At 41.8% G+C, this 20,993-nt stretch overlaps 1 protein-coding gene across 5 annotated transcripts in view; it reads right to left on the reverse strand.

The window, feature by feature from the left end:
- EPB41L4A (erythrocyte membrane protein band 4.1 like 4A) overlaps positions 1-6,232 on the reverse strand; it is a 290,674-nt gene extending 284,442 nt beyond the window's left edge. For 2 of the 5 annotated variants that reach the window (XR_008660989.2, XM_055298368.2), the window contains exon 1: positions 5,235-6,221. Coding sequence is in view for 4 of the 5 variants with exons in the window: in XM_055298368.2 (XP_055154343.1) it covers positions 5,235-5,333 (99 nt within the window). In the remaining variant the exon portion in view is untranslated. Of the gene's footprint in view, positions 1-5,234 lie in introns of all 5 variants that reach the window. The other 3 variants (XM_063612902.1, XM_055298370.2, XM_055298371.2) reach the window with 3 other exon arrangements.
- Positions 6,233-20,993: the final 14,761 nt, after the last annotated feature.

Consider the following 20,993-nt stretch of genomic DNA (forward strand, 5'->3'; position numbering starts at 1 on the left):
ATGGTTCAGATAAGGATGTGTTTAGGGAAAAACAAAATGGTACACCAATCAGCAGGAATCTCATGCATAAAGTCTCAAAACAACCTGGAATATTTGGGAAACTGTGAGCAGTTTCTGCATACCTAGAGGGCAAGTCACTTGGACTGGCAGGGCTAGATCAGGTAGGCTGCTAAGTCAAACAATGAAGCTTGGACTTTATCTCTAGGAAGGAATGAGCAACTACGACAAGGAGAAGAGCAAAGGTGGAATAAAGTTAAAATTTGCTGGGGGCTTATCACGTGCAAGACAGCATGAATGTAGAAGGTGAATACTGTACATCATTTCTCTTCATTTTACAGATGGGAAAACTGAAACTCAGAAAAGACTCAGCAGTAAGTAATTAGTGGTGCCAAAATTTAAACCCAGGTAATCTGACTTTAGAGCCTGTGCTTTTAATCACTGCAGGTATTGTTCTGTGTATAAAGATATGAAGCAAGCGTAAAGATACTTGAATATGATGCAAGATAAAGATACCACATTGTTTTCACTGAATATGAGGGTAAACAACTCACCATTCCAAAAGAGAGGGGGAAAAAAGAAAAAATAGAAGGCATCTAAAAGTTACCCTGCATTCAATGTTGAAACTGTGCAACAAAGACATAAGAACAAAGGAAGCTGCTATCCTCTATGAGAGTGGTTCTCAACGGAGGGTGATTATGCCCATCAGGGAACATCTGGCAACATCCGGGGACATTTTGGGTTGTCATTATTGGAAAAGAGGTGCCACACATCTGGTGAGAGGAGGCAGGGAATGCTGCTAAGTATCCTATAAGGGACAGGATAAACTCCCACAGGGAGCTCAAGGTAGTTCAAGCTTACCAACATAGAATTCAAGAACACATACAGTAACTGGACTGCAAAAAGTGTAGTTCACTATCAACCAAGAATACCAGAAGCACCTAGGGAGGGACAGCCATAAGCTGTTGGAGGTAACAAACAATGCTTTCCCCCTTAAACAGTTATTAAATCACATTCAAGTCATGGATGATGGAAGGTATTTTAAATAATTTTCTTTTCAAGAAAAAGACTTCTTGTAAAATTGAGGGGCTATTTATACACAGTTCATCTTATGCGGCCACAACTTGGATATCACTTTTGAATTTTAGAAAACTGGATGTACTATGTAGGAGAGACACTTTCCAGCCCAGTCACATCTAATTTACTACCCAATCAAGACCCACAGTGAATCTTACATTGGCGTGTGATTACTTGCTTCTACCTACGTTTATATGGTTCCTGACTCTGTACCTTAAGTGGCTGATACCAAAAGATATGAGTATTCACATATAAACTTAATATAATTTGTGAAACTATTGCTTTTCATTTTTTCCCAGTCTTCTGGGATATTTTATTTATTAGTCCAAATTGAATGAAAATTGTAATTTTTGGTAAGTGAGATGCATAAAATTTAAGCTCTTGACTTATGATTGTTTTTCTAGCTTATTAGGAAATTTCTGACCAAAAGCATCAAAACTGACTCACAGTATTCCCTCAGGAATCTCAGGATGATTGGGAAGTAACATTATTTAGTAGTTAATGGATGAACTATACACTTTAACTGGGCGAAATGTATGGTACACCTTAACAAAGCCATTTAAAAGAAGTTAATGGAATTTTCATCTTACTGTCATATTGGTTTCATTAGTTTAGTCAATACTCATAGGGAAAAATGAGCACCTAAACATTCATCACACTACTCAGAGGATTAAAGTCTTGCCAAAATGAAAATACTAATCTATTTCATATTGGTAGCAGCAATTTTGAGAAATTTATAACCAAATCTTGTGACTTTTGTTTTCCTGAAAATGTTTTGCTAACCAAATGAAAACCTAGAAAAGTAGTCTGAGCCACATTCAAGTTTTGCTAAGAGAACAAAAAGAAAGTTATCTACCTCCCTCAGCACAGAGAACTAGAAAGGACACAACAAAAGTTTCCCAGAACAAACATTACTCAAACAACTGAGACCAACCATAGCAAAAATCCTTCCTTGAATAAACAACAGAGATAGCAGCAAAAGACAAACAGCTAAAAGCTATTGTAGGGCTCAACACACAACCAACAGCTTTCAGCTTGTATAAACTTGAGTTTTTAAATCTCGGATAAGGTTCAAACTGTGAACTGCATGAATAAGACTTTCTGCTATCAAGGTAAGGTTGTCCCTAAAGCAAGTAAAAAAGGCAAATACCTCCGTAACATTAACAGGGATACAATGATACTACTGTGTTTTATTTTTCTGGTATTTTTTTAACAGAAAATTATTTTCCATTTAAACGATATTCATCTTACCATATAAGATGAGTAACTGTTGTCTTCAGGCTGAAACACTTTTCACGGTGACACATTAATTTTTTTTCCAACATCGATGACAAACTTTTATCTAAGTTGAAGAAAAATCACTTCAAAACTAACTTTTCTGTTTGTAATATGGTGCTTAAACAAATCCAAAGAGTGTTTTTCAAAATGATACACAGAAAAAATGTTTACCAAGATTCTCATACTTCTTCCACCTTAACTTGCTATAATTAATCTTTTCTAATTCACAGTGCATTATTTTAACAATAAAACAAGCAAATTCTCAAGTAACCATTTAGGAATCAGTAAAATTATTTCTACTAAAAGATGAAATGTGTGCATAATTTTAATGCAAAATTAGCCATCTTCATCTAAGACAGAATAGGAAAAAGGGTAATCACAAAATAAATGTAAGGAAATGCTTTTGAAAAACAGAGATTTTTCTAGTTAATGTTAGAGAAAAGTAGGCTAACTGATGTTGCCTGCTTAATTTTGACTTTAATTAGTGGTAATCAAAATTACTAAGTATACTATCTCAAGGAAAAACACCATAATGGTAGCTACTGGCTATTAACTTTGAAGTAACTGTTTACTTTTTCATTTACAAACTAAAGTAGGAGTTAATTTTAAGTAATTAATGCAATATACATCAATTGTACCTATGCACCATAATACACGAAGGTTAGGAAAAAGTTTTTTAAAATGTCAAGTATGTACAGAACATAAACGTGTTCATCCAATGTTTAAATACCATCTACATGCAAGATGTTTTTTTATACATACCATTTATAAATATGCAAATATATTTAATTTAGTACACGCCAAGGGCAGGTAGGTGTTTAACACATACACTTTTAAGGTAGCATAGAAGATAATGTGGTTAGCTTTGGCAGACAACATCTGTGTTACACACATGGCCATCAAAATAATTGTGGCATGCTTTTGTGACAAGGACAGAGGCCAAGCCTGTTGTTAAATGATTATTTCCAACAAAAGCCTGCTTAAATTATTGTTTAGTTATATGGCCCATATCCAAAATAACAGTATTACATAGTTGCTGTTGCCTTTGAATCACTCACCAATTTTCAGCCCATTTGTAAAACAAGATAAGCACCATTGGATTACAAAAAATAATTACGGATCAGGGTTTTTGATTCATGTTTCTTTGCCAAAATTATTCCACTTGATCCCAAGTCCTGGCTGCTCTCTTGACAGAATAATGTACACGCTCTACATTTGACAGGCATGACTTTCATGATTAAATAGGAAGCTCACATTCCAGATGACTTTAGACTCCAGATAACTTAGACTTTGCACTTCAAAAAGATTTCTTTATTGTCTTAGTATCTGATCATCAGTTACCTTTTTCTGATTGTTTCTATCTTGACGCCACAAAGAATCTATATATTATCTAGAATTTAGGATGTTTTTGTGATTTTTGCCTATTTTATTCATACAGTACACCAAAGAATGTTACATCATCTTGTAAGTTATAATATCTTCCTGATTTCATTGGGCGGGTGAGAGGAGAAATATTTTGGAACATAAAGAAAAGTTAAAAATACAAAATGTACACCCTCCCTCAAAAGAGTCTATTTTATTGGTCTTGAAAGGAAACACCATATGAGAATCGAACTGAATTTTGCTCATTATAATTACTGGGGAAACAATATTCAAAACAACCTCCTAAAGGAAAGGGTTAACAATCTTGTAGCTTTAACTGATTATTTTTGCTCCTTTCTCCTGCAAAAGAATTACACCTACGAAATTGGAATTCTGTACACTAAGAATGGCAACATCAACGCTGAAACTTTTAGCCAGGAATAGTTATCCTAGTGTGCATAAAACTATGTAAAAACCGATTCACAAAAGGAAATGCCTAGGGCCTACCCCATTATGATTAACTTCTGAGATGAAGCGACTAGGAGGATACTTGGCAGCCTGAACTCGATTTCTCAGAAAGCCAGCTCTATGAGGGGGGGCGGGGAGGGAGGGGGGGGAGGGAGGAGGGGGGGGGCGGTTTCCCTTCACCAGACTCGGCTGCTGCCTTATCTAAAATGCCTTAGTGATTTAAAACTGAAAGAGAAAGATAACCAAAACAACAAAACGCGCCGGATTTAGATCTCCTTTAGGTAGTCAACATTGTTGCAAGAGCAAAACAAACACGCAGGCGCATCGGTGAGGTTGTCACTACAAACAGAAGTACCTTCTCATCCAATGTAAGGAAGAGGATCTCCGCGAACTCTGCTGCCTTTTTGTTTGGGCTCTCTAGGTTAATGTAGTGACTGCATTTTAAGGACCCACAAACAGGAGCAAAGTTATTACTGGGTGGCTTTGAGAGATGTTTACTTAAATGTGAGGATAAACCCAGGTCGCTGTAGAAAGGGAAAATATTTTCCGTCCAAACGTAGCATTACCCAACTACAAACCCACGCGAAACAATCACAATGACCCATTAATGCGTTTCAACGAGCGAACTAGTTCACCTCCCTAATTGAACACTGTCAAGGAAAACGCCTTCAACAAAGCCGAGGGAAACCATGCTTTCCACACTGTGGTGGGACGCAGCCGGTATAACCCATTCTGCCCCTCTTTGAGAGCTGCGGGGCACCCAGAGGCTTTTGGAGAAAACCGGTTTGGGGAAGAGTTTTGGGGTGCTGCTGGGAGCCGGTGTGCTGAGTAACCTTAGAAACGTCAAACAACTTTGCTTTATGAAGGAACTCAAAGTTAACTCACCCTGGCACGACCCCCCTCTCCCTGCGCGCAGGGGACAGCGGCCTCTCCTCCCCACCGCGCAGAGTCGCGGCCGCCGCCCTCGACCCACCGGTGACAGCCCTCAAAGCGATGGACCCCCGCACCCGCCCTGCCACCAACCCCCTGAACGCGCTCCCGGCCGCACCCACCTTGATGCCCTGCTGCTGGGTGGTAAGAGTTAACTTGGATTCATCCAGGAGCAAAACTTCGCAGTAAAATTCTTCCGGAACAGCGCAGAAACAGCCCATGTCGGTTGTGGTCGTCTCCAGCCAGGCAAGAAAGCCGCCACCGAGGCGCCCAGCCGCCCCCTCCACTCAAGCGCGATGCATTAATTTATTGTCCGCGCCGTGGCGAGGGTGAGAGGAGCAGCTCCTGGCGGGGTCCGGGGACCGGCCGCCGAACCGCCCGGCGGGGCGGGAGCGAGAAGGGCGGAAAAGCCCGGGAGAGTCAGCGCCCGTGAGCCGCCGGGAAAGCGCCGGCGGAACTGGGCGCGGAGGGCGGTGGCGCGTCCCCGCGCATCCTGCGGCTCCGGCTCCTCCGAAGGCGGGGGCGCGGGGCCCCTCCCGCAGTCCTGGGGATGATTAAAGTCTCCTGGCAATGGGGGCAAGAGACCAGAAAAGGGAGTGATGGGAATTCGAGGCCCTCCCCGGCCTTGGAAGCCCCTGGAAGCGCTGCAGCTCCCTCCTGCCGCACGGATTTGAGCGCGGCCCCGACGTCCCGGCCTCTGCTCAGCCTGCGGAGTCCCCGGCGGGCGAGCACTTCCAGCCGCGACCCCGCCCCGCAGCCCCGGGTCAGGTCCGCCGAGTAGGGAGCGCTCGGCTTTTCTTTTGTGTGAACAGCACCCACGACGCCCCGACCATGGGCTCAGGGGCAGAGGCGAGGGTCGTCGCTCCGTCCGCTACCCCGTCCCCCAGCCGCGGGCGCCCAGGAGCCGGAAGAGGGGCGGAAAGGACAGCGGGCTCCTTACCCAGACCAGCGAGGGGAGGTCAGCTCGTCGCGGGGTGTGGCTCCCGTCCGGGGACCCCCGAGCTCATTACGGGTGGTCGTGTGTAGCCAAGTTCAAGCTCTCCCTCCGGGAATGCCTGCCGGGACGGCGGAACACGGCTTCTTCAGGACATTCAGCAAAGCGGAGAGGCGGGGACCTGCGGGCGGAGGAGCGACGCCCCAGCTGGGAACGCGACGGGCGGGCGGGGCGTGTGCCCTGGGCGCGCCAGGCCGCGGAGGCTCCGGGGAAAGTTCTCTTGGCCGCGCGAGGGGTGGTGCCGCGGGCGGGAGCAGCCCAGGTGCATGTGGGCCCGGTGCAGGCGTCTGCAAAAAGCCCTGGACCGAAGCGGACCCCCAGTCCAGCGCTGGCCGCTGCAGGGGAGCCCCTTCTGGGCGGGGTATCAGCCGGGGGCGGAGGGCGGGGCAGAGGTGGTCCCAGCGGCGAGATGCCGGCGAGTCCACGCTGCCAAGCCGCACGCTGCGCCCAAGCTGCGGGGCAGTCCAGCGCTCGCTGCGTCCGTTCCCCCGAGAGACCTGGAGGCTGGGTGAGGAGAAGAGGACGCGATGTACTCGGACCCCACCGTTCGGCGGTCCCAATCCCACGCCCTCCGCGCGGTCGGCCGCGTCCAAGACTGAGGGGCACAATAGCTCTGAAGCTGCAGTGACCCCTGGTGGGTCCTGATGTCCGTGCACAGGCAGCCGAGGTTGAGCTGCGGACGAGACTGAGCCCCGCTGGGCTTTGGAGCAGGTGCAATCTGAGCTCTCCAGCTGGGAACCAGCAGCGAGTTAATGCGAGTCACAGTTAGGGGAGACACGATGGGAGGTCTCACAGAAAAAAACTCTATATTGAGTTTTAGAGTTAGAGCTTCGACATCAGACGTAGTTTTGAGTTGGCTATTCTACTACTTGTTAGCTCGGTAGCCAAAGCTCAAAAAAATTGCGTAAAACATAGGACGTTAGCGCTTAAAACAAAACGAGGTTTCCGTAGCACAGTAGAAATGAAATGAACAATTGGCGACTTTGACGGAGTTTCCTCTCATAGTGATTTGCCACAAAGGACCTTCTGTAGGAAGCCTCAGCCTTCCCTGCTATTGTGACCCCATCCAAACACAGGATCAGCATAACCGCCAAAGTGCAATATAAATTTCTGAACTTTACCTAGGCTATGAATAAAACTATTTTATCTTCTGAATTTTCTGTGAAATTGACTCAGGTTGTGAATTTCTGATCAAATTTCGTGTCCAGCTTTGTTTTATTGTCAAAGTCTTGCCTGCCTTATGAGGTGGCAACTTATTATGCTAGATTTTAGCATTTCTGCTTGTGGACGCTTTTCTGTAATACGGTATTCCTGACACCAGTTACCAAATGTGATTGAAAGATGGCTTAACATTTTCATTCTTTACATCGGTATCCAACCGAGACACTTGAGGCTACAAAAACAAAACGTTCAAGCAATCATCTCTTCCCAGTTTTGAGTTTTGCTGTCACCTGTTTTTTGGCCCTTTGATTTTGTTTTTTTGCTTTCTGATTTTTGGTTTTGCAGTTGTTTGTTTTTTGTTTTTTGTTTTTTTTACCTCCAGTGGCAGTGGGAAGCCTGAGGGTTTTGGTCGGGCAGGGATTCTGTTCCCAGCTCCTCATAAGGTAAGGTACAAAGCCGTAAGGTCCCGTACATATGACACTGTTTCCTGAGTGAAGCATTTTCTTTTCCATTTCTTTATCGGAGACTGGAGAAAAGAAAATTTAAAATCTATTTAACATAAAATTAGAGATTACTAGTGGCAAGAGGATTCCACAGAGTTTCTAAGGATAGCTTTATTGCATATAATTTCATACAGTACACTGCATAATTTTTTAGTGTACAATCTGATAAGTTTCGACATAAGTGTGCACCCATGAACCCACCACCATAATCAAGCTAGTACACATATTCATCCCTCCCTAAGGTTTCCTCCTGCACTTTGTCATCTTTCTTTTTCTATTTAATTTTTTTTTTTTTTTTTTTTTTTTTTTTCCTGAGACGGAGTCTTGCTCTATCAGAGTGCAGTGGGGCGATCTCGGCTCACTACAACCTCCACCTGCCGGGTTCGAGCAATTCTCCTGCCTCAGCCTCCCAAGTAGCTGGGACTACAGGAGCGCACCACCATGCCCGGCATTTTTAGTAGAGACGAGGTTCCACCATGCTGGCCAGGCTGGTCTCGAACTCCTGACCTCATGATCCGCCCGCCTCAGCCTCCCAAAGCGCTAGGATTACAGGCGTGAGCCACCGTGCCTGGCCACTTTGTCATCTTTCACTCCCATTCCTCACTATGACTCACTTCCCAGGCAACCATAGATCTGCTTTCTGTCACCATCATTTAGCTACATTTGCTAGAGTTTAATACCAATTGAATCATACGGTGTCAACTCTCCTTTTTGTCTGGTTTGTTTCACTTGACACAATCGAGATTTAACCATGCTGTTGTGAATATAAATAGTTCATTTATTTTCATCATTCAATAATATTCCATTGTATGTATATACCACAATTTTTTTTCCATTCATTTAGGTGGTTTCCAGTTTTTGACTATGACAAATAAAGCTGCTATGGGGACTGTATTAGTCAGCTCAGGCTGCTATAACAAAATACAGTAGACTGGATGGCTTAAACAACAGACATTTATTTTCTCACAGTTCTGGAGCCTGGAAGTTCAAGATTACTGTGCCATCATGGTCAGTTTCTGGTGAGGCCCCTTCCTGACTTGAAGGAAGGCTCCAGGTTACTGTGTGCTCACATGACATCTTTGTGTGCTTTCAGAGAGAAGGGGAAAGGGAAGAGGAATGGAAGAAGGACAGAGGGAGAAAAGGAGGGTGAGAGAGAAATAAAAAGGAGGTTGGGGGAGAGAAAGACACCAAGATAGCACCCTCTGGGGTCGATTATTACAAGGACATTAATCCTATGGTATCAGGGCTCTACTCTTAGGATCTCATTTAACCTTAATTGCCGCCTTATAGACCCTATCTCTAAACAGTCACATTGGGTTAGGGCTTCAACATATGAATTTTGAGGCAACACAGTTCAGTCCATAGAAAGGATCCATGTCTTTATATGTACATGTGCTTTTGTTTCTTTTGTAATACAGAGTAGAATGACTGGATCAGAAGATATACAACTGGCAAATAAACACATGGAAAGATGATCAACATCATTAGTCACTAGGAAAATGCAAATTAAAATCACCGTAAGATACCACTAGAGACCTAATAGAATGGCTACCAAGCTACCATATCACTATGCTAAGTGTGGGTGAGGATGTGGTGCAATTTTCTTTTTCTTTTTTTTCTTTTTTTTTTTTTTTGAGACGGAGTCTCGCTCTGTCACCCAGGCTGGAGTGCAGTGGCACAATCTCAGCTCACTGCAACCTCCGCCTCCCGGGTTCAAGCGATTCCAGCCTCAGCCTCCTGAGCAGCTGGGACTACAGGCGCATGCCACCACACCCAGCTAATTTTTGTGTTTTTAGTACAGACGGGGTTTCACCATATAGGCCAGGCTGGTCTCAAACTCCTGACCTCAAGATCCGCCAGCCTCGGCCTCCCAAAGTGCTGGGATTGTGGATGAGAGTCACCGCACCCGGCCGGATGTGGAGCAATTTAAATTCTCATAATCCTCGAGTGCCTGCAAGATGGTATAACCACTTTGGATAAGTTTTGTAGTTTCTTAAAAAGTTGAACATAGACCTTCCTTAAGACTTTGGAGGAAGACTGTCTCTGCCTATCCAGAGAAACAAATTAACAAGATGCTATTCAAACACTTTTTCCCAGGAAAATCATACAATTTTCAACATGTGCATAACATAATATGCTCTATTTAAAGCTTTGCATCACAGGCTTTGATATCTTTTCAGTGATTTTTGTTTTAACATTTTGTTAAATGTTAAACATTAACATTTTGTCATGATAAGCCTAGGTAGACGAGTCAAATGGCAAATAAATTCAGAATAAACATAATTCTACAGAAATATGCAGGGCTTCCATCTGTGAAAGACTGCAGGAATCCCCAGTGTGGAAGAAGAAATTTCATTTTACATAAAACAGGCCCCCACCCCTTGCTGAAACGTACTTCAAAATGCAAACTCAGAATTCTTTTTAAAGCACCATATTCTTTTTAGTAAGATGTATTTAAACAATCTTCTGTGATCTTTTTATAATCTTACATTTTTCAAACTTAAGAAAGTTAACTGTAATATGTAAAAGAAAGAAGCCTGAATTTATTGACAATAGATACATAAATAATTTAATTACTAACATACCTGAGAGCAACGCAGCAGAATCACCAGAGCTTGTTAAAACACTGATTTCTGGCCCTACCCCCAGGGTTTCTGATTTAGTAGTTACGGAATGGGACTTAAGAATTTGCATTTCTGACAAGTTCCCAGGTGATTCTAATGCTGCAGATTGGCAAGCAGACTTTGAGAATCACTGGAGATAATCTTTCAAAAAAAACAGTTGTTCCTCATTACCTTTGAATAATTTGGGAAGAAGGTCATTCTTCACTAGTAGCCTCCCTGTTATTTTTCCTCATTCATCAAATTAATGCCTGTCTAAGAGAAAGTGTTGAAGATCCTGCCAAGTAGATAACATCAGAAGGAGCAGTTGTTAAGGGACGTATCCCTACTTTGGTCTCATCATACTACTGCTTAGTCTTTTTGGACACCGTACTTATTTTTATTTCTAATATAGTATGTGCCCAGGCACATCCAGTTTTTTAAGACCATTCTGCCTCCTGACTCACTTCACATCTAGGTATGTCATTAACCTGCTGTCTTCTTTTCTAAGTACTGAGGCCTTAGATCTCATTTATTAGAATACCTCGAGGCTGTTACCCATGTTTCAAGGGAAACCATCTCCCAAGAATTCCCTGCAATCTAAGCTGGTTCTTCATCCTTGTGATCTTCAGATAAATATTTTTTGGGGTTTACTGAGAATTCTTATTTTGCACGGTTATTAATCCTTGGTAGTGAATGCATTAATGTGGTTTGTATTTAGCAAAAATAGTTTGGAAATTTGAAACACCCTAGCTCCCCTTTCTTTTAAAAACACAAACGGACTTTCCTCTTGCACTATTATATAAGCTGCTGTTTTTTTAACTTCATTGCTTACCTTTAATAACTTTCCATGCCAGTGAATATATCTCCATTTCATCTTTCCTAGGTGTTCTGTTATATGCATATGCTATAATTAATTAAACAGCTCAAATTTGGCACTTAGATTGTTATAAAAATATAAACATGCTATAATAAACATTTTTACATGTATTTGTCTATTATTTGATAAAGGTAAATTCCTAGATGTGGAACTTGTGAATCAAAGTATATGCATATTTAATTTATTTACAGTCATTATGACAGATTGCAATCCAGAAAGCCTGAATCAATTTACAGTTCCACCCACAATGTATCAAAATACCCACTTCACTCTACTCATGCCAATCTTTGGAATCTCTTTCAATCAAATTGGCAAAAGTAATTTTATTATTTTAAAAACGAGAGAAAGTCTCCTAAAAGAACAGCTTATACAATAATGCAAAGAGGAAAGTCCATTTTTGTTTGTTTTTAAAAGAAAGTTTGGAGCAAAGCTGAGTGACTCATGCCTGTAATCCCAGCACTTTGGGAGGCCGAGGCAAGAGGATTGCTTGAGCCTTGGAGGCAGAGGTTGCAGTGAGCCAAGATCATGCCACTGCACTCCAGCCTGTGCAACAGAATGAGACACTATCTCAAAAAAAAAAATTGATTTTTTACAATGAGTATGGAATAGTTTAAAATGAAAATAAATTCTCATATTAAACCAAAGAATCTGTCAAATTACCAGTTAATGAAATTGGCCTTCATTTAAAATTGGATTCCTTTTCTTTTTTTTTTATTATACTTCAAGTTTCACATGTGCATGTAAAACTTGTGCATGACATGCAGGTTAGTTACATATGTATACATGTGCCATGTTGATTTCCTGCACCCATTAACTCATCACTTAACATTAGGTATATCTCCAAATGCTATCCCTCCCCCCTCCCCCCTCCTCCCACCCCACAACAGGCCCCAGTGTGTGATGTTCCCCTTCCTGTGTCCATGTGTTCTTATTGTTCATTTCCCACCTATGAGTGAGAACATGCAGTGTTTGGTTTTTTGTCCTTGCGATAGTTTGCTGAGAATGATGGTTTCCAGCTTCATCCATGTCCCTACAAAGGACGTGAACTCATCATTTTTTATGGCTGCATAGAATTCCATGGTGTATATGTGCCGCATTTTCTTAATCCAGTCTATCATTGTTGGACATTTGGGTTGGTTCCAAGTCTTTCCTATTGTGAACAGTGCCACAATAAACATATGTATGCATGTGTCTTTATAGCAGCATGATTTATAATCCTTTGGGTATATACCCAGTAATGGGATGGCTAGGTCAAATGGTATTTCTAGTTCTAGATCCCTGAGGAATCGCCACACTGACTTCCACAATGGTTGAACTAGTTTACAGTCCCACCAACAGTGTAAAAGTGTTCCTATTTCTCCACATCCTCTCCAGCACCTGTTATTTCCTGACTTTTTAATGATTGCCATTTTAACTGGTATGAGATGGTATCTCATTGCGGTTTTGATTTGCATTTCTCTGATGGCCAGTGATGATGAACATTTTTTTATGTGTCTGTTGGCTGCATAAATGTCTTCTTTTGAGAAATGTCTGTTCATATCCTTCACCCACTTTTTGATGGGGTTGGTTTTTTTTTGTAAATTTGTTTGAGTTCATTGTAGATTCTGGATATTAGCCCTTTGTCAGATGAGTAGATTGTAAAAATTTTCTCCCATTCTGTAGGTTGCCTGTTCACTCTAATGGTAGTTTCTTTTGCTGTGCAGAAGCTCTTTAGTTTAATGAGATCCCATTTGTCGATTTTGGCTTTTGTTGCCATTGCTTTTGGTGTTTTAGACATGAAGTCCTTGCCCATACCTATATCCTGAATGGTATTTCCTAGGTTTTCTTCTAGGGTTTTCATAGTTTTAGGTCTAACATTTAAGGCTTTAATCCATCTTGAATTTATTTTTGTATAAGGTATAAGGAAGGGATCCAGTTTCAACTTTCTACATATGGCTAGCCAGTTTTCCCAGCACCATTTATTAAATAGGGAATCCTTTCCCCATTTCTTGTTTTTGTCAGGTTTGTCAAAGATCAGATGGTTGTAGATATGGGGAATTATTTCTGAGGGTTCTGTTCTGTTTCATTGGTCTATATCTCTGTTTTGGTACCAGTACCATGCTGTTTTGGTTACTGTAGTCTTGTAGTATAGTTTGAAGTCAGGTAGCGTGATTCCTCCAGCTTTGTTCTTTTGGCTTAGGATTGACTTGGCAATGTAGGCTCTTTTTTGCTTCCATATGAACTTTAAAGTAGTTTTTTGCAATTCTGTGAAGAAATGCATTGGTAGCTTGATGGGGATGGCATTGAATCTATAAATTACCTTGGGCATTATGGCCATTTTCATGATATTGATTCTTCCTACCCATGAGCATGGTATGTTCGTCCATTTGTTTGTATCCTCTTTTATTTCATTGAGCAGTGGTTTGTAGTTCTCCTTGGAGGGGTCCTTCATGTCCCTTGTAAGTTGGATTCCTAGGTATTTTATTCTCTTTGAAGCAATTGTGAATGGGAGTTCACTCATGATTTGGCTCTCTGTTTGTCTGTTATAGGTGTCTAAGAATGCTTGTGATTTTTGCACATTGATTTTGTATCCTGAGACTTTGCTGAAGTTGCCTATCAGCTTAAGGAGATTTTGAGCTGAGACGATGGGGTTTTCTAGACACACAATCATGTCATCTGCAAACAGGGACAATTTGACTTCTTTTCCTAATTGAATACTATTTATTTCTTTCTCCTGCCTGATTGCCCTGGCCAGAACTTCCAACACTATGTTGAATAGGAGTAGTGAGAGAGGGCATCCCTGTCTTGTGGCAGTTTTCAAAGGGAATGCTTCCAGTTTTTGCCCATTCAATATGATATTGGCTGTGGGTTTGTCATAGATAGCTCTTATTATTTTGAGATATGTCCCATCAATACCTAATTTATTGAGAGTTTTTAGCATGAAGGTTGTTGAATTTTGTCAAAGGCCTTTTCTGCATCTATTGAGATAATCATATGGTTTTTGTCATTGGTTCTGTTTATATGCTGGATTATGTTTATTGATTTGCATATGTTGAACCAGCCTTGCATTCCAGGGATGAAGCCCACTTGATCATGGTGGATAAGCTTTTTGATGTGCTGCTGGATTTGATTTGCCAGTATTTTATTGATGATTTGTGCATTGATGTTCATCAGGGATATTAGTCTAAAATTCTCTTTTTTTGTTGTGTCTCTGCCAGGCTTTGGTATCAGGATGATGCTGGCCTCATAAAATGAGTTAGGCAGGATTCCCTCTTTTTCTATTGATTGGAATAGTTTCAGAAGGAATGGTACCAGCTCCTCCTTGTACCTCTGGTAGAATTCAGCTGTGAATCCGTCTGGTCCTGGACTTTTTTTGGTTGGTAAGCTATTAATTATTGCCTTAATTTCAGAGCCTGTTATTGGTGTATTCAGAGATTCAACTTCTTCCTGGTTTAGTCTTGGGAGAGTGTATATGTCAAGGAATTTATCCATTTCTTCTAGATTTTTTAGTTTATTTGTGTAGAGGTGTTTATAGTATTCTCTGATGGTAATTTTTATTTCTGTGGGATTGGTGGTGATATCCCCTTTATCATTTTTTAGTGCGCCTAATTGATTCTTCTCTCTTTTCTTCTTTATTAGTCTTGCTAGTGGTCTATCAATTTTGTTGATCTTTTCAAAAACCAGCTCCTGGATTTGTTGATTTTTTGAAGGGTTTTTTTGTGTTTCTATCTCCTTCAGTTCTTCTCTTAGTTATTTCTTGCCTTCTGCTAGCTTTTGAATGTGTTTGCTCTTTTTTTTTTTTTTTTTTTTTTGAGATGAAGTCTCGCTCTGTCGCCCAGGCTGGAGTGCAGTGGCACAATCTCGGCTCACTGCAAGCTCCGCCTCCTGGGTTCACGCCATTCTCCTGCCTCAGCCTCTCCGAGTAGCTGGGACTACAGGCGCCCGCCACCACGCCCGGCTAATTTTTTTGTATTTTTAGTAGAGACGGGGTTTCACCGTGGTCTCGATCTCCAGACCTCGTGATCCGCCCGCCTCGGCCTCCCAAAGTGCTGGGATTACAAGCGTGAGCCACTGCGCCCAGCCGAATGTGTTTGCTCTTGCCTCTCTAGTTCTTTTAATTGTGATGTTAAGGTGTCAATTTTAGATCTTTCCTGCTTTCTCTTGTGGGCATTTAGTGCTATAAATTTCCCTCTACACACTGCTTTAAACGTGGCACAGAGATTCTGGCATGCTGTGTCTTTGTTCTCATTGGTTTAAAAGAACATCTTTATTTCTGCCTACATTTCATTATGTACCCAGTAGTCATTCAAGAGGAGGTTGTTCAGTTTCCATGTAGTTGAGCGGTTTTGAGTGAGTTTCTTAATCCTGAGTTCTAGTTTCATTGCACTGTGGTCTGAGAGACAGTTTGGTATAATTTCTGTTCTTTTACATTTAATGAGGAGTGCTTTACTTCCAACTATGTGGTCAATTTTGGAGTAAGTCCGGTGTGGTACTGAGAAGAATGTATATTCTGTTGATTTGGGGTGGAGAGTTCTGTAGATGTCTATTAGGTCTGCTTGGTGCAGAGCTGAGTTCAGTTCCTGGATATCCTTGTTAACTTTCTGTCTCGTTGATCTGTCTAATGTTGACAGTGGGGTGTTAAAGTCTCCCATTATTATTGTGTGGGAGTCTAAGTCTCTTTGTAGGTCTCTAAGGACTTGCTTTATGAATCTGGGTGCTCCTGCATTGGGTGCATATATATTTAAGATAGTTAGCTCTTCTTGTTGAATTGAGCCCTTTACCATTATGTAATGGCTTTCTTTGTCTCTTTTGATCTTCGTTGGTTTAAAGTCTGTTTATTAGAGACTAGGATTGCAACTCTTGCCTTTTTTTGTTTTCCATTTGCTTGGTAGATCTTCCTTTATCCCTTTATTTTGAGCCTGTGTGTGTCTCTGCATTTCCTGAACACAGCACACTGATGGGTCTTGACTCTTTATCCAATATGCCAGTCTGTGTCTTTTAATTGGAGCATTTAGCCCATTTACATTTAAGGTTAATATTGTTATGTGTGAATTTGATCCTGTCATTATGATGTTAGCTGGTTATTTTGCTCCTTAGTTGATGCAGTTTCTTCCTAGCATCAATGGTCTTTACAGTTTGGCATGTTTTTGCAGTGGCTGGTACCAGTTGTTTCTTTCCATGTTTAGTGCTTCCTTCAGGAGCTCCTGTAGGGCAGGCCTGGTGGTGACAAAATCTCTCAGCGTTTGCTTGTCTGTAAAGTATTTTATTTCTCCTTCACTTATGAAGCTTAGTTTGGCTGGATATGAAATTCTGGGTTGAAAATTCTTTTCTTTAAGAATGTTGAATATTGGCCCCCACTCTCTTCTGGCTTGTAGAGTTTCTGCTGAGAGATCAGCTGTTAGTCTGATGGGCTTCCCTTTGTGGGTAACCCGACCTTTCTCTCTGGCTGCCCTTAACAGATTTTCCTTCATTTCAAGGAAGTGAATCTGACAAGGGGTGAATCTGACAATTATGTGTCTCGAGGAGTATCTTTGTGGCATTCTCTGTATTTCCTGAATTTGAATGTTGGCCTGCCTTGCTATGTTGGGGAAGTTCTCCTGGATAACATCCAGCAGTGTGTTTTCCAACTTGGTTCCATTCTCCCCGTCACTTTCAGGTACACCAATCAGACACAGATTTGGTCTTTTCACATAGTCCCATATTTTTTGGAGGCTTTGTTCATTTCTTTTTATTCTTTTTTCTCTAAACTTCTCTTCTCACTTCATTTCATTCATTTGATCTTCCATCACTGATACCCTTTCTTCCAGTTGATCAAATCGGCTACTGAAGCTTGTGCATTTGTCACATAGTTCTTGTGCCATGGTTTTCAGCTCCATCAGGTCCTTTAAGGACTTCTCTGCATTGGTTATTTTAGTTAGCCATTCGTCTAATCTTTTTTCAAGGTTTTTAACTTCTTTGCATTGGGTTTGAACTTCCTCCTTTAGCTCGGAGAAGTTTGATCATCTGTAGCCTTCTTCTCTCAAGTCGTCAAAGTTATTCTCCATCTAGCTTTGTTCTGTTGCTGATGAGGAGCTGCGTTCCTTTGGAGGATGAGAGGTGCTCTGATTTTTAGAATTTTCAGTTTTTCTGCTCTGTTTTTCCCCATCTTTGTGGTTTTATCTACCTTTGGTCTTTGATGATGGTGACGTACAGATGGGGTTTTTGTGTGGATGTCCTTTCTGTTTGTTAGTTTTCCTTCTAACAGTCAGGACCCTCAGCTGCAGGTCTGTTGGAGTTTGCTGGAGGTCCACTCCATACCCTGTTTGCCTGGGTATCAGCAGCAAAGGCTGCAGAACAGTGGATATTGGTGAACAGAAAATGTTGCTGCCTGATCGTTCCTCTGGAAGTTTTGTCTCAGAGGGGTACCCAGCCATGTGAGGTGTCAGTCTGCCCCTACTGGGGGGTGCCTCCCAGTTAGGCTACTCGGGGGTCAGGGAACCACTTGAGGAGGCAGTCTGTCTGTTCTCAGATCTCAAGCTCCGTGCTGGGAGAACTACTACTGTCTTCCAAGCAGTCAGACAGGGACATTTAAGTCTGCAGAGGTTTCTGCTGCCTTTTGTTCAGCTATGCCCTGCCCCCAGAGTTGGAGTCTACAGAGGGAGGCAGACAGGCCTCCTTGAGCTGTGGTGGGTTCCATCCAGTTCGAGCTTCCTGGCCGCTTTGTTTACGTACTCAAACCTCAGCAATGGCTGGGCGCCCCTCCCCCAGCCTCGCTGCCACATTGCAGTTCGACCTCAGACTGCTGTGCTAGCAATCAGCAAGGCTCTGTGGGTGTAGGATCCTCCAAGCCAGGTGTGGGATATAATCTCCTCGTGTGCCATTTGCTGAGACTGTGGGAAAAGCGCAGTATTAGGGTGGGAGCAACCCAATTTTCCAGGTGCCATTTGTCCCCTCTTCCCTTGGCTAGGCAAGTAAATTCCCTGACACCTTGTGATTCCTGGGGGAGGCGATGCCTTGCCCTGCTTTGGCTCACACTCGGTGCACTGCACCCACTGTCCTGCATCCACTGTCCGACAATCCCCAGTGAGATCAACCCAGTACCTCAGTTGGAAATGCAGAAATCATCCATCTTCTGCATCGCTCACACTGGGAGTTGTAGACTGGAGCTGTTCCTATTTGGCCATCTTGGAACTGCCCCCCGAAATTTTTTAAAGTAAAGGAAACCAGCATAAGATATTTAGAAAGTGTTTTGGATGCTGCAGTGGGTACTTGACCTAGGAGGAGAGAAGGAATTTACCCCTACACATGTCACCATTGCTGCTGACTATCCTGTCCTTGCCCCTCTGTTAGCTACTCTGGGCTTGAGAAACAAGAGCAAAAACAGAAAGCAAAGATGGGACAAGGGGATACTCCAGAGTGAGTTCTTGTTACTCAGAAGTCATTGTAATTAACTTTTTAAATATCCACAGCCCTTTATTCCAGGCCTTGTTATATAATTAACCTCTCCTGAGCTTCTAAAATCGGTGACAAAGGCAGGACCAGTATTATTATACTCTTTCTGAGGCTGAGTAAACAAGCCGAGAGGGGTGGTAGGACTTCCCCAGCAAGTAATAAGTTGGGGATGAGGAGGCGGAGGTCTGTTCCTCCACTAAGGCATGCTGGAGTTGCCCACACACTCATAGATCTGACCCAATAGAGTAATTTCTCCTTTCTTAGTTAAAGGTAAAAATAAAAAAGATATGCTTATGCTCTTCTGTCTGACTTAACAAAGATTCCTATGGGATCATCTGAGCCTAGACAATCAATACCCATTTTATTTTTCCTTTTTGGGATTTTATTTTGTGAGCTGCCTGTGGTGGAGAAATTGGGGGTTGGACAGAGATTAAGGCACAAGCAGGAGAGCCTTTTAGATATTCCTGTCTCTCCTGCTTGCTGAGCTGGCAGACTCTGACTGATTGGACCTTCCAGCTTACTTCAGCCAGCACCCCAGCAAACATATGGTGGCAGGGTCAATATTTACTTTCATTTAATGCATGCAGTGCTTCATCTATTTATTTATTTATTCAGCAGGCAATTAGACTTCATGGAGCAAAATCCTTTAGTTCTCTACATGGGTTATTGAATATCAGAGCTGTGGAAAACAGGTTTCAGACAAGACTATCCTACCCTCATCACCCAGTGTTTGCCTACAGTTGCTTCTCCTATGTGAAGAAAAAGAAATGCACATATATAAACACACATATAAATATTAAGAATATATCATTATAATCGTATGTAATATATGATATGTATACAGTTGTCAGTTGGTATTTGTGGGGGTTTCATTACTCCCATGGATACGAAAATCTGCCAATGCTCAAGTCCCCTTACATAAAATGGCTTAGTGTCTGCATATAACCTACGCACATCCTTCTATACATTTTAAATCACCTCTAAATTCCCTATAATACCCAATACAATGTAAATGCTATGTAAATAGTTGTTATACTATATTGTTTCAGTGAAGTGACAAGAAAAAAAGATTTTCACATTCAGTGCAGATGCAAGTTTTTTTCTGTTGTTGTTTTCTTTCTTTCTTTTTTTTGAGATGGAGTCTCGCTCTGTCACCCAGGCTGGAGTGCAGTGGCACTATCTCGGCTCACTGCAACCTTCACCTCCTGGGTTCAAGGGATTCTCTCGCCTCAGCCTCCCAAGTAGCCAGGATTACAGGCACCCACCATCATGGCCAGCTAATTTTTGTATTTTTGTAGAGACAGGGTTTCACCAAGTTGGCCAGGCTGATTTTGAACTCCTGACTTGAGGTGATCCACCCGTCTTGGCCTCCCAAAGTGCTGAGATTACAGGCGGGGGCTACCATGCTCGGTCTGCAAGTTTTTTAAAAAATATTTTTGAACTAAGGTTTGTTGAATCCATGGATGTGGAACCCACAGATACAAAGAGACAACTATATTTGAGAATACATTGTTAAAATATATCACACATATTATTTAGAAAACATCATATAGCATTCTTTTTAATTTGGGCATACATCATATCAAAGTGATTTGTTTATGCCTTTTGGGTGGCTTTTTTATAAGTAGGAAAGATTATTCAGGAGCTTTGTCAAAAATGAAAACTCCAGGTCTTTCTTGAGCTTTTAGTTCTCTTATAAATCTTATTATTCTGTTCTTAAAACTGACACATTTTAACAATAACTTTGTTTAAATTATACTTTAAGTTCTAGGGTACATGTGCACAATGTGCAGGTTTGGTACATATGTATACATGTAAATGATGAGTTAATGGGTGCAACAATAACCTTTAAGGAAGTTTTGATTAATGTATTAAATTATATACAAAACTTAGTTAATAAAAATACCTTTAAACATTTTAAACAACATTTATACATTTTTTTTCTATCGCTTTCCAGCTGTCTTGGTCTGTTTGTGTTGCCATAAAGGAATACCTGAGACTGGGTAATTCATAAAGAAAAGAAGTTTATTTGGCTCACAGTTCTGCAGGCTGTACAAGAAGCATGGCACCAATTTCTGCTTCTGGTGAGGGCTGCTTCCACTCATGGCAGATGGTAAAGGGGAGCCAGCTTGTAGAGGTCCCATGGCAAGGAAGAAAGAGAACATGCAGTGTTTGGTTTTTTGTCCTTGCGATAGTTTGCTGAGGAAAAAAAAAAAAAAAGAAAGAAAGAGAAGGGAAGTGACACACTTGTTAACAATCAGTTCTTCAGGGAACTAATAGAGCTGGAACTAATAGAGCTAGAACTCAGTGATTACAGTGAAGATTGCACCAAG

The sequence above is a fragment of the Symphalangus syndactylus genome, chromosome 11 (genome assembly GCF_028878055.3).
Source record: "Symphalangus syndactylus isolate Jambi chromosome 11, NHGRI_mSymSyn1-v2.1_pri, whole genome shotgun sequence".
NCBI classification, from domain to species: Eukaryota; Metazoa; Chordata; class Mammalia; order Primates; family Hylobatidae; genus Symphalangus; species Symphalangus syndactylus.